General features: G+C 43.9%; 1 protein-coding gene across 3 annotated transcripts in view; it reads left to right on the forward strand.

Annotated features, from left to right (window-relative positions):
- Positions 1 to 13641, forward strand: part of MDGA1 (MAM domain containing glycosylphosphatidylinositol anchor 1) — a 1057897-nt gene that overhangs the window by 459216 nt on the left and 585040 nt on the right. For all 3 annotated transcript variants that reach the window (XM_085610244.1, XM_085610245.1, XM_085610246.1), the window contains exon 5: positions 12478 to 12610. In XM_085610244.1, coding sequence (XP_085466370.1) covers positions 12478 to 12610 — 133 coding nt within the window. The remainder of the gene's footprint in view (positions 1 to 12477; positions 12611 to 13641) is intronic.

Below are 13641 nucleotides of genomic sequence, written 5' to 3' on the forward strand. Positions count from 1 at the left end.
ATAAGTTAAACCAATGTTATCCTATGGGAGAGGTAAGCCTTTTAGTAGAGTTCCTCCACCCTTCCCTCTGGGCTGTTCAGGGCCTAATCTAGGGGTGACTTATAAGTATTAAAAAGGATGATTTGGGTCTGGTAAAAGGTTTATTTTACCAAGTCAAAATGAATGTTTAAAACTGCACTCACTAGCTTTAATGGCAGGCCCATTAGTAGCATTCAATTTACAGGCCCAGGGGACATGAGGCCCATTTTATATGTAGAATAAATATGCCAATTGGGTAAAAGCCAATTTCACCATGGTTAATGGAGAGAGCACAGGCATTATAGCACTGATTAGCAGTGTTCAAATGTGCAAAGTCCTAAAAGCCAACAAAAACGGGTTAAAAAAACAGGGGAGTGAAGGGAAAAGTTTGGGGGTGACCCTGCAGAAAGGGCCAAGTCTAACAGTCATGTTAGGAATTTATCCTTTCAGGGGTGGAGCACAAGTAATTTTTTAAAAATCTTTGTCTATTGCTTGCTCATTGATACCACAATAGTGGAGATCGACAGACAGTACTTGTCTGGATCATTTGAAGGTAAAAATGGATCTTGTGGCTTACTTTGAATCGGTTTACGCAAAAAGGAATAGCCAAATAGATAAATATTGGACAATATGGCACAATTCAGATCTTTAAAGGCACTGTTGCACTTTGTCACTTTATTTTATATCAAATTTGATTGGTTTAGTAATAGTGTTATATATAGGTATTTTAAGGAATTAGGATCAATTGTGCATTCAATGTTTTGACAATATTCTAAACTCTGCTGTGGAAATTCCAGATGTAGTCTGTGATAATTGTTGGAATCTCAATGTATTTCTTGTTTTTATTGTTTGACTTTCTGAATCTACCCAATAAGCATGTTTGAGAATATGTTTTTAAAAATCCACTGAAAAGTCAGTCCACTAGGGCAGCGTACACTCGGGCGTACCTGGGGGAGTTTACATCGGGATCCAGAGCTGGATTGCAGGCCCCTGTGAAGCATTGCTCACCTGTGACAAAAGCAATGCTGTGCATGACGTCACTTCCGCTCATATGAGGAGAGATCTTTCACTTTTTCCTGGATCGACCTTTTAATGACTCCAGATACTCTGTCTTGATTTTATTGAATTTTGTCACATTTTACGTTTAAATGAGCTTTGTAACCAATGTACTGTGAATCAATTGATGTTTTAAAAAGAATCAAATCTCTTTTGTACAATTCTTTAAAACTTATTATAACTATCTACAGTATATTGTTATGGTTTTAACTAACTAAAACACTAAAGTATTTTGAATTTGAATTTGACTCCAGATAAATATTCTTCAGGATCCAAGTAGCTAGAGCTCTAAAAGGAACATTGCCACCATTAACCCACAGGGAACCTGCCCAGCATCACACACAAAACACATGCATCGTATGTATTGATCAAATGTTAACCTGTCAGAGCACAATCTGTAATTCCAAGGATTGTACGGCGTCTCAATCAGTGATAAAGTACACGTTGCGTTCCGGCAAGTAGGTAGAGGGTCGCGCTCTCTGATGGCTTGAGCGGGTTCCTGTCCCGCCCCCTACATGGCTCTTGGGTACCAATGGATACTAAATGAATCTGTGCGTACACTCTGCTTCAGTATTCAGAGCGGCCTGGGCTACGAAAGGCGGTCACGTCACTCCTCCCATTACGCAAGACCCAGTTGTGAATTACAGCCTGCATGCAGGGAGCGTTTGCATGCACATGTGAATACTGGTGCATGCTTCTTAAATGGACATGCAACATTTCATGAATGCTGTCCTTAAACAAGTGTAGGAGAGCTGTTTCATACGGGCTTAGACACAGTGGCGCAGAACAATTTTTAGAGTGGGAATGTTACCGGCAATGTTACATCACTGAAGTCATAGCGATCGTAAAACATCCAAGCATCACACAAAGAAATACTGTAGCAAATGAACCAAGCCCATTCGGCAGGAGAGGGTAAGGGTGTAGTATGTAGCTGGTGGTGAATTTTGGTGAACATTGTTGCAAATATATTACTAATGCATGGTGTGGTATTGCATTTCATTTATAGGCACATTTTTCATTGAAATAGCCACAACATTTGCACTGACAGGCAGGGGGCATATTAGCAAGACCTGCGATAAAATTATCGCAGTTGTAGCGGCAGAAAACTGCCGCTAAAATGGCTATAATGGACTTGCTAATATGCATAATAGAATTCCAATAGAAGCCCAGGTTAGATGTCCTGCACAAAAATAAGCATGAACAAGACAAAAATGCAAAAGATTATGGTTAAAAACTTCGTAGGGCAATGATGGATCTCTTAAGATGATATTACAGAGGTTAAAAAATAAGGCATCATATGGCATTTGACTCTGCTCAAAAACATGGGATAGTCCGCAAAGTGCAAGGTTCCTTAGTAAAAGCCCATTGCCACGGAGTCAAAATCTGTTTTTAATTAACTTGCCACTAGATATTCATTCCTCCCTTTTTCCTGACCTCGCGGTGTCCGTCCGTTAGAGCGGACCCACCAGATTGAGGTTAGCGTTTCAGTCTTTTTCTCGCCTACCCTTATAAAAAAGACACGCTGGCTTGGCCGCGCAGCGGATGCGCGCAGCGGGCGTGCCACCGGCGTGCCAAAGGCAAGCCCGTCTGCACTCATCAGCTCCAGCCATGCTGCCCAGTTGCGGTCGCATGCGGAAAAGAATGAAGGACACCATCATTTAAGTTATACAAACATTGAATTACGAAATATAGGTGAGAGTGGCGGGGGGATGGGAGAGGTCAAGTTTGAGGGGACAGCGGGCCCTAAGTCAGACTTTGAGAGACGAGATACCCTTGTATGCGGGCTGCTAAATGTTAGATCTTTGTCTAAACACTGCGTGGAGACCCAGTTGGTATTGGAAACCCATGGTTTGGATGCTTTATTTATGACGGAAACATGGACACACCTGGGCTCTGACTTAGAGCCAGGGCTGGCATGCCCGCCAGAATATAAAGTATTTCACAAACCACGAACTAGTGGTAGGGGAGGTGGAGTGGGGGTCATCTTTGAAGAAATATAGGACTTTGCCCCTCTAGATATTGATGCGATAGAGGGATTTGAACTACTGAGATTCTCACTAAAGGACCCTAAGGGACATGTGCTGACGGGCATAGTATGCTATAGGCCTCCCGGGGCTGTTAGTTTGCAACAACAGCAGGCGCTGACCGAGGGCTTTAGCAACATGGCAATTGCACACATCAGACTGCTAATTCTGGGAGACTTTAACCTATGGCTAAATTGAACCTTGGATTCAGGATATAATGATCTCCTCCAATCATGGGAGGGCATATTTTAGATTTAATTTTTTCTGAATAACAGGAAATAGGAAGGCTGGACATTCTGCCCGTGGGTTGGTCTGACCATCACCTGATTAAATTCAGGGTACGTAATCCGAGAATGAGTAATCCGGTTGCTAGCGAGGTGAGGAATTTTGTTAGCAGGGACTGAAAGCTTCTTTTAAAAAAGGCAAGAATTTCTCCTGTGTTCTCCCTTAATGGATGTTTTGAGGTAGATATACAGGTGGAAGAAAATTATGCGGACTTATGTGCACAGATAACATCTAGGCTGGACCAGATTGCCCCTTTAAAAAACATCGGAAAAAAGTGGGCAGATCCTCGTCCCCATGGTTCAATGAGAAATTAAAAAATTTGAAACTGGGATGTAAGCAGGCAGAGAGGAAGTGGAGAAAGGCTTACAAAGATGAGGATAAAACTGTCTGGAAGACAGCAATTACCAACTATAAAAAAGAAATAATTATTGCGAAAGCTGAGTACTTCTCCAATACTATTTTTAAAGCACCTAATAGTACAAGAAGTATTTATAAAACAATATATGATATGATTAGCCCAGATTGCTCCAAGAATAAGATTCATCCCACTCAAGAACTCTGTGACAGCCTAGCGACCTTCTTCGAGGATAAAATTAGAACTATCATTGATGGCCTTAAAAGGGACCATTTGTCTGGGGGGTAGAAGACCTCAGTGATAATAATAGAGGTTTACCAGTTATAAAAAAGCCGAGAAAGATAGGGGTGGAGAATACGAGTTTCTTATTCAATTTTGAGATACCATTGGTGGAGGAATTTAATTGAATGGCCTTAGGTGTTTCCTCAGGATCACCTTTGGACCCCTTACCACATCAAATTTTAAAGGAATTGGGAACAGAATTGTTCGCAATACTTCGGCAGGTCTGTAATCAATTTCTCCTAGCGGATCAGTACCGTGACACGTCTCTTGAAAACGGCAACGCCTGATCCGACTAGCCCAAAAAACTATAGACCTATTTCTCTGCTACCTTACCCAGTAAAGTTTGTAGAACGATTGGTCAGTAGAACACCTTCAAAGCATTTGAAACCAATAACATTCTGGAGGATGTGCAGTTTGGCTTCCGCCCTGGACACGGAACGGAGACCGCCCTGGTGACTGTGATGGACGATCATTGAATGCGCGCAGACAGAGGTCAATCAGCAATACTGATCCTGCTTGACCTGTCTGCCGCATTTGACACGGTCAACCATAAGGTCCTTCTGGCCAGACTTGAAGAGGTGGGGGTAGTGGGCACAGCGCTGAAGTGGTTTCAGTCCAACCTATTGAAAAGGAGACAGGCAGTGGCCCTCCCCCCCTATCAGCCTGAATTCACAAACATCCTGCATGGGGTCCCACTGGGATCTGCGATTAGTCCAATATTGTTTAACATCTATATGAGCCCCTTGAATGTTGTTATAAGGGCTCATAATGTCAATATTGTAAACTACGCAACTTATTCTATCTTTAGAGGGGGACCAGTCTACATCTTTGGAAGACTTTCATGCTTGAGAAAGAACTCGCTACAATGCAATGCTGACAAGACCGAGATTCTTTACTGTGCAGCAGGGAAGTCTCCCCCGCCACTTCCCATCAATTTTTGGACATTACCCACAGCCATTCCACCGGCTCCTTCGGAGAAGGTGCGTAATTTGGGAATTATGTTCAATAACAGATTGACCCTTGAATCACAAACCGTGGGTTTAAAACTAAAAGTTGCTTCTCTATTATTAGAGCCCTTCGTAAGGTTCTTCCGGTTCTGCCAGTTCAAGCTCGAGCATTGTTAGTACGAAGGACCATTTTAAGCAGGATGGATTACTGTAATGCTTTGCTGCTGGAGTCCCCAAGATATTTGATTGAGAGGCTCCAGAGGATTCAAACGATAGCAGCTAAGCTAGCCTTGAGAAGGCCGAGACGCTCACCTGCCTCCTTGACTCTGTCGGAGCTGCATTGGCTTCCCATACTGCAAAGAGCTCAATTCAAGTCGCGTTGCATAGTATTCAAGGCTCTGCGTGGTTTTGGACCTAAACCAATGCAGAATAAATTCACCTGGTATGCTCCAGCTAGGAGTCTCCGCTCCTCCTCCACCAAGCTGGTGAAGGTACCAAGATTCAAAAATCAAAATCAAGAGGAAGGGCTTTCAGCACCTCTGCTGTGCGACTTTGGAATAATCTTCCACTCGAGATGAGACAGCTGGAGGATCTTTTTCAGTTTAGGAAGAGACTAAAGACATGGCTCTATCCTAGAGTATAACTCAACTTAACTGACGAGACCCCCCACGTACCATGAGCCCAGTTGGGCACACGTATGATAGCGCCAGGATGCCCGTAGGGTGATAGTGTGCTTTATAAGTGATGAAAATAAAATAAATAAATAAGCAGTAAAACCTTCCCATGAAGTAATTTTACAAAAATTAAAAGTGCAAGGTTCCTTTGTAGAAACACAATGTCCTGGAGACTTTACAAGTGATCAAAACACCCATGAGGCAATTTCACAGTCGTTTTAAATGTTGAAGACACAACGTATTCCCCCGTATTCCCCCAGGAAGAATTCACCCTGCTCAGAAAGAACCATAATGTGCTAGAGTGCCTTTAAAAAAGCAAAGAGTCACAATTCAGTGGCGAGGCTTTCATTATGTGTTGCCATTGCATCAAGTTTATTTCCTACTATGTCTATGTATCTTACAAAACGACAGTGTAGTTGCAGATTCACCGGATGGAAACATGTCCAAACCGCCTGTCTACAAGTCCGGATACCTCTTTAGTGAAAGAGAGGCCGTATCATTGTTCTTCGTTGCGCCAGTAGTTCATTGCAGATACATATTAAGTGTGGCAGGACTTCCTGGCCCGATCCCCACAGGCGACAGCGGGGATTTTTTTCAACTCTGTTTCCAGGGTGGTTGATGTGGGGGCGGGGTTAACACGCCCAGGTGGTATCTCAGAACTTTCTCCTTCACTGACCTTGAGAAACCCGTGTGAAAGTAAGGTTGTGGGGTTATTGCAACCATTTCTCCTTATGGTATTGCAGATAGCTGGTGCCCGGGGTGAGCATTAGTAGCATGTAAGATTGTGTTACAGGATGTTTCTTTTTTAAACATCCAGCTCATTAGTGTGCAGTTCTACATCAAAAAACTGTATCTTTTGATGCTATAATTCATAGTAAATGACATGTTATACACATTAGCATACATGCATGCTATTAAGTCATGGTACCACCAAATGGGCGGGACTGCAATAGGTTCCAGATTCGCTCATTCCTATGCCAAACTCTTTATGGGGTGGTTCGGGGAGGAGCAGGTCTGGGGCCTAAATGGGTCACACTGGATTGATTTGGTCTGGACAGGATCCGTAGCTGATTTGCATGAAATGTTCATGGCCAGAAAGAACTGCAGTTCAGATAAGGAGTATATTGAGAACCAGAATGATATCAAGCAACGGTTCTTTATTCGAGGCCATGATGCACAAACCATTCAAATGGCCCACGACAGAGCACTGAAGGTGGATAGACAAGCTACACTAACGGATAACAGTCCTAGTGGTCTCTTGTATACAGATTTGATCAGACCTATTCTCACATATGGTAGAAACATGATTGATAATTAACTAGAAGATAGTTAAGCGCTCCTTAGTTTCAAAGCTCTTCTCTAACTGAATGAGGCTCGGTGAGAATGAAAATCTCTACTCTTCTTTGACCCTTCGTTCCTAAAATACTACAGCCCTCTAACCTCAAACTACCCCCCATACTTTTAGAACACATTTTAGAACACTGGAATGTTGGGCGCCCCAAGGAAGACAGTGAAGTGCTTTGGGATTCTAATGGCCGGTAGAAGCTGGAGAGCAACATTCTAATGTGTTTTTAATTTCATCCCTCGTCCCCCACGGGCTCCGAAAGGCTTTGTTTTTACAAATTAGAGCGTTCTGCCCTCTAGGGGTGGAATGTTCTAATAGCCTTAGAGTCCTCTGTAGTAGGCTCTACCAGCCATTAAAGGCCCGCTCCTTGTTAAAGGCCCTCGCCACGCTGGGGTGGGCCTTTAATGGCTGGTCGAGCCCGCCACGTCAGGCTCTAAGCCTATAATAATGTTCTGGCTTCTGACCTTCTTGGATTCAGGCATCTCCTAGATGACAACCAGGTAGAATAATTTCCCCTTACACCGACAGGTATTACCTCGGTACTTGCTGATCTATGAATGACCTCTTTCCAATCCAAGCTGCAATCACTCCCTGAAGGAATCTGAAGGACCCCTCTCCATTCTTCCTCTTCTTCAACAGTTATTTTTACTCCTAAACCTCAATTATTCACTCTTTTGGTCTCACCTTGACACCAGTTTCTGATGCAGGTGGAAAAATCATGACCACATCTCTGACAACATGCACCAATGTTTAATACTGTTCATTCTTGAAAGCAAGACAAATGGCAAAAGATCAGCTGTAACTGAACGGAAGTCCACAGTAAGGCTTCTACTCTGCATTGGCTTTCCTCTCGCTGGCTCTCTGCTTTGCGTCGATGTCAGATTCCCATCTAGGGACAGCTCATCCGCAATGGCGGAGGAGCATCGCCTCACTGCTTGGCTCAGTGAAGCTATGTTCTAGCATCCTTTTATTTTTCATTTGCTGGCTCTGAGCCAGCTTGTGCAGGGAGGGGCGGGGCCCGGGAGGAGGAGTGCTATGTTTACTCCCTAAGTGCACATATGTGTTTGGCCAGCCGTCTCAGGCCGACCAACACAGACATGCGCACTTAGGTTTCTGCAGCCCGGCTGCATTGAACAGCCGGGCTGAAGAAACCCCCACAGACTCCCTGGCCTGAGCGGATCATCTTTTCAGCTCGCTCAGGCCAATCCCCGCGCTACTCTCCTACTAGGAGAGCAGCGCGGGGATTGGACGGGAGTCTGTCCCAAGGGCTGCCCCGACCAGAAATAGAAGAAGTAGCGCAACGCGGGAGGCAGCTGGCAGCTTCAGGTAAGTTCTTTTAATATTATACATTCTAACACCCCCCGCATGCTTCCCCACCCCAAACTCCCGTTCCCGTGTTCTCTTCACCTGCCTCACCACCCTTTGTTTGTGTTGGCCGCCACTGTTCCCACCTCACCGTAAAGATCTAGAAGCACACACCTTGTCCGGCGGCTAATGGGCAGCTCAGAAGTAGTGTAGACCTGCGGTCATGAAATCTATCAATGGTGGACCACGGAGACAGACTTGAAATCATACCAGGTTTGCCACTTGAGGGGCCAGTAGCCCTCCTACACAAGGTATGTAAATGGTTGTTTATCAGAGTACCAATAACAAAATATTGTCCAATATAAATCCCGTGGTCTAACTATCAGATTTTTTAGATCTACTATTTTCTATTCTTAACTCCAATGCAATGATATTTCTATAAACAGTATTTTTGACACCATAATTTTGTCATATTATATTTAGGTCACAATATTATGTTACAATGTCATGCAAATGAGGTGCTGAAAATAAGTATATTCTTGTAACTTATCTGGGGTGTTACCTTTAAGATTCACACTCTCCGCTTATTGAGTAAGGGAATCGACGAGGAGCTCAAACTCCTAATAACAGCACAGTATGATTGACGTATGGTGCTGAAACATGTCGACTACACATCGCATGGGTGCTTGGCACCTGTGATTTTAGTTCGAATAAAGGAGGTCAGAAAAAATAAAAGACATATAGACCTAATAAAACAGTTTGAATACACCCACAGAGGCAGATTACAAAGGAGTCACGCAACCCAATGCAGTAAGGCAACTTGCTATGGCGCCTGGCATGAGAGGAAAAGAGCAGAAATGCTCTATATATACTAAGACTTTTTACATTTCTGCTCCCTCCCTACGCTGGTGCACTGTATGCGGCCTAGTGCCATCTCAGGCACCCGTGCACCATGGACTAATGGTACCTGTGGACAAGTAAGTACAAGCAGGATTGTCTTTGGGCACAGGCTTTTTCCTCTTTCTACATGTGCCGCAGAATGAAAAGAGGAAACAACAAGGAGGTTAGGCATAACAAGGAGAAATCGTTTTATTTCTCCTCGTTTTTTTCCTCTTTCTACATGTGCTGCAGAATGAAAAGAGGAAACAACAAGGAGGTTAGACATAACAAGGAGAAATCGTTTTATTTCTCCTCGCTTTTTTCCTCTTTCTACATGTGCTGCAGAATGAAAAGAGGAAACAACAAGGAGGTTAGATATAACGAGGAGAAATCGTTTTATTTCGCCTCGCTTTTTTCCTCTTTCTACATGTGCTGCAGAATGAAAAGAGGAAACAACAAGGAGGTTAGACATAACGAGGAGAAATCGTTTTATTTCGCCTCGCTTTTTTCCTCTTTCTACATGTGCTGCAGAATGAAAAGAGGAAACAACAAGGAGGTTACGCATAACAAGGAGAAATCGTTTTATTTCTCCTCGCTTTTTTCCTCTTTCTATGTGAGCTGCAATCTGCAGCAGACGTAGAAAGAGGAATACACCTCAGGGTATTGTTTTTTCCTGCACAAACATAATCCTGCCTACAACATAGGCACCCTAATGTCAGTTGTGCTTACGTCGGCGCTAGGCTGCCAAAAGGGCGCCAGCGCAAGGGAAAGGACAGGAATGCGCCGTATTGGATAAATATAGTGCATCCTTGCACGTTCACTGTGGCGCAAAGGGACGTGCTACACTGCACCACAATTTTTATAAATATGCCCGTCTGTATTCTATTCTGCATCACGTTTCACAAAATAAGCCAATGTCTTTGGAGCATTGACTGTGGGAAGGTATTAGACATTCTTCTCACTCATAGGCTGGTCTCACAGTACATTTTGTTGCCCGGGGTTACACCCTCTTTAACCAGAGACACAGGAGACACAGGACCCCATGAACCAGTCTCACCACTGCCTGTCAGATTAACAAAACATTAAAAAAAACAGGGGAACCCAAGCTATTACCAGTAAATAATGGAGCCCGTATATGTGTTCACTATTAGAATGTAATGCATAGATTATCGTCACAAATAATGCATCCAAATTGGCAATTACACATATCTAATGCAATAGGATAACAACCAAGGCTTTATTTGTGGCAACTCAGTTGGGAAACTATTGTTGCCCTATTGCCAAACATTTTTACCTCTGATAATTTAGGAGCGTTTAATGTATAGCACAGAGGTGAGTATGGGACTGGAACCTCTGAATAGGAGTTTTGAAATCTGTTGAGAATTATGAATAGTGATTGCTTCTTACGTTAAATATTTTTGGTTTTGCCCTCGTTTGCATGACTACCTGCTGACTTGAAACTAAGGGCCTGTTTAGATCGTGGTGGATGGGTTACTCTGTCACAACAGTGACGGATGTCCAGTCCGCTGAACTATAAATTCAATATGATATAATGGGATTTATATTTTGGCGAATGGGGTATCCGTCACCGTTGTGACGGAGTATCCTGTCCGCCGAGATCTAAATCAGGCCCTTCGTGTGTTAAAAACATAGAGCTGGCCCGGAGTGCAATATCTAAGTGTGTTTAGACAACTGAGGGGGTCGCCAGCCTCCTATTTATGATGGAAATGCCTGGGTGAATGCAGCAGTGTAACACAAGGCCCTGCTTCACCCGGGGTGCAGGGGAGGCCCTCGAGCTCCAGGGGTCCCCTCCGGCACTGTGCAGGGGCAGTGGGCCCGGCGAGAGCTCCTGACTTGGTCAGGGGGGCCTCCATGTACTTTGCAGGGGGGGCCCTTAAGTTTCGCTACGCCAATGGGTTGTCCGCTTGAGTTGCATGGGTCCACCCTGTGATCCTAGACCAAGTGTTGGGCATGAACCGTTCAAAGGTTCTGCCATCGTAGGTGATTTAGGAATATTTAAAAGTCTCAGGAGTGGTGAATGCACTAATGTCCGTCTCATATTGTCTGCTAGAGATGCCTGCCTCAGGCATATGCGCTTTAGATCTCTCTCCGACACCCGTTTCAGCATTCGGTTGACAAAGTAAGTCGCAGTGGCTAGGGCCGTGCAGTGCTGTTCAGAAGTTCGAACCTCTTTCTGCGACTTCAAAACTCAGAGTAGATCCAGCGTCAGGTTGGGATCCAAACACTTTAGTTCCAAATGTTAAGGGTTGCCTGGAGCTAATTATTCTGACACTCTACCAACCTGGGTTAGATGGAACTTGTGTCTCTTAAGCACATGTAGAGAATATGACGAAGGGAGGGCAGTGGCCCACTGAGCCTTATCACTTCAATTCCTGACGGCATCGCAAAACCTCATTCTACGTACAAACCACAAGGTTTTATCTATTGCACATGATGATGTCCCACCACCATAACCTACATGTGTGTTACAAGTGGAGAGGTGTGGCTCACTGGTTAGAGGCGGCAGACCCGTAAGCAGAGAATCGGCCAGGGACCAGGGTTCAATTCCCGACGCGGCAGGGTTGTGGACCAGGGTCAAATTGGACTCGATAATTCTCGCCTCGGTACCTACTCTAACCAGGAACACACTCGGCAACTCTGGGCATTAAGCTTGCCTCATCTCTACAACGGCCCCCCACAGACGCCGGGGATGCCTGGTTTCACCTTGGAGATACCCAGAAAGGGACCATCTCACAGGGATAGCCAGGACGGGTTCCCCAGCGGTCTATAGTGCCGGGACACTTCCGAGTAGCTGTGCGCTGAATAGATCAAAATAACATAAAATAACAAGTCACTGAGGACTTCCTGGTCATAGGAAGAATTGATGCAAAGGCTGACATCTTGGAATGTCACAGAACCATGAGGTGACTTGCGGTATCCTTCAAACGTTCAGCGTAGGTAAAGTTATTCTTTCTAACACCCGGTCATCCTCCTCATCTTCTGGGTCATTAAAGCTATTAAAAAATGAAAATAAAGAAGCCGCCTTGATCTTGTGGTAAGTCGTAGATGTGTTTCAAAGCGGCTAACTGTTGTAGGGTGTGAGATGACACTCAGAACCCTGATCTGTCCACAGTGTCAGCAGTGGAGCTGAACCATATTCGAATAAAAAAACTCCTTTTTTGTCATCAAGTAAAGCCTTTCAAGTGTAAAAGATTTCCAAACAAAGCTCTTTACAATACAGTTTGATGACGTGTTTAATGATGGTATAGCCCACATTTCAATGGTGACCTTCCTTTTGACCTTACAGGGAGAAACAAAAGTGCTGAAGTTGAAGAACTTGCGGCCGCAGGATTATGCCAGCTATACATGCCAAGTGTCCGTCCGAAACGTATGCGGCATCCCAGATAAATCGATCACCTTCAAGCTGACCAACACAACAGGTAAGGATTAAAGAGCAGCCATTCTAGACACTTCCTGGTCATTTCTCCATCACACTCGGTCTATGGCACGTTGGCCGCAAATAGAAGGTGCCTTCTACTGGTCTCTCTTGCCTTACAGTGAGATATTGCATGGACCATAGACACATGCATGTGATAGTCTATTTAATTCACAATAGTTTCCTTAGTTAAGATGTTCAGAGCACCTTTATGAGGCAAGAACACACTAGAGTCCAGACATTTTATGAATGGATTTCTGTCTAAGCTACTTGAGCAAAGATTGCTTTGGTGATGGGGTCTAGAGATAGCCCTTTGAGAAGGGATTATTGTAGGATTTTGCTAAATGGTAGTTTATTCTAAGTGAAGTCATATATGGATTTCAAGGCGCTCATCATATCACAGACAACACTTGTCGCCTCCTGTCTGGACACACAGGTCTGCAGTTCAGTGCTTAGAAGGCCTTCGGCAGCATCGACTGGGCACAGTTGTTGGAAGTGTGGCCTCATTTCTATGCCGAATGCAGCGCGCGCTGTACCTATCGTAGAACAAACTGTTCTGAATATTATATGAATTCAACCACTGTATATAAACATTCCCTCTATAGGCAAAAAATAATATAAATGTTCTCCTTTTATGAATTATTATTCATTATTTTTTTCTGTATCACGTAACACGTAATTGTTTTTACAATAAACATGATCCCATAGTGCAAAAATCAAATCAATGAATTTTCATTTGTTAATGCACAAATTGTATCCTGACAAAAGTTTAAGAAACATGACATTTGACATTCAATATAAGTATTGATGAAAAGGCCCAATGCATTTCGGGACTCCGAGGTCCCTTCTTCAGGGGAAGGATCTGAAAGTGAATAATAATATTTACATTCATGTAAATGGATCTGGTGCTGAGATGTTAGTAATGGAGAGACCCTTTATCCAGCAACCGAAAAGGGGCCACATTTTTTGAATGATGTGAAAAAATTAAAGAGGCCATTTTTACTGTTCGAGTCAAAAGAGGCAATGAATCGGTCA

This window comes from Triturus cristatus, chromosome 6 (assembly GCF_964204655.1).
Source record: "Triturus cristatus chromosome 6, aTriCri1.1, whole genome shotgun sequence".
NCBI lineage: Eukaryota > Metazoa > Chordata > Amphibia > Caudata > Salamandridae > Triturus > Triturus cristatus.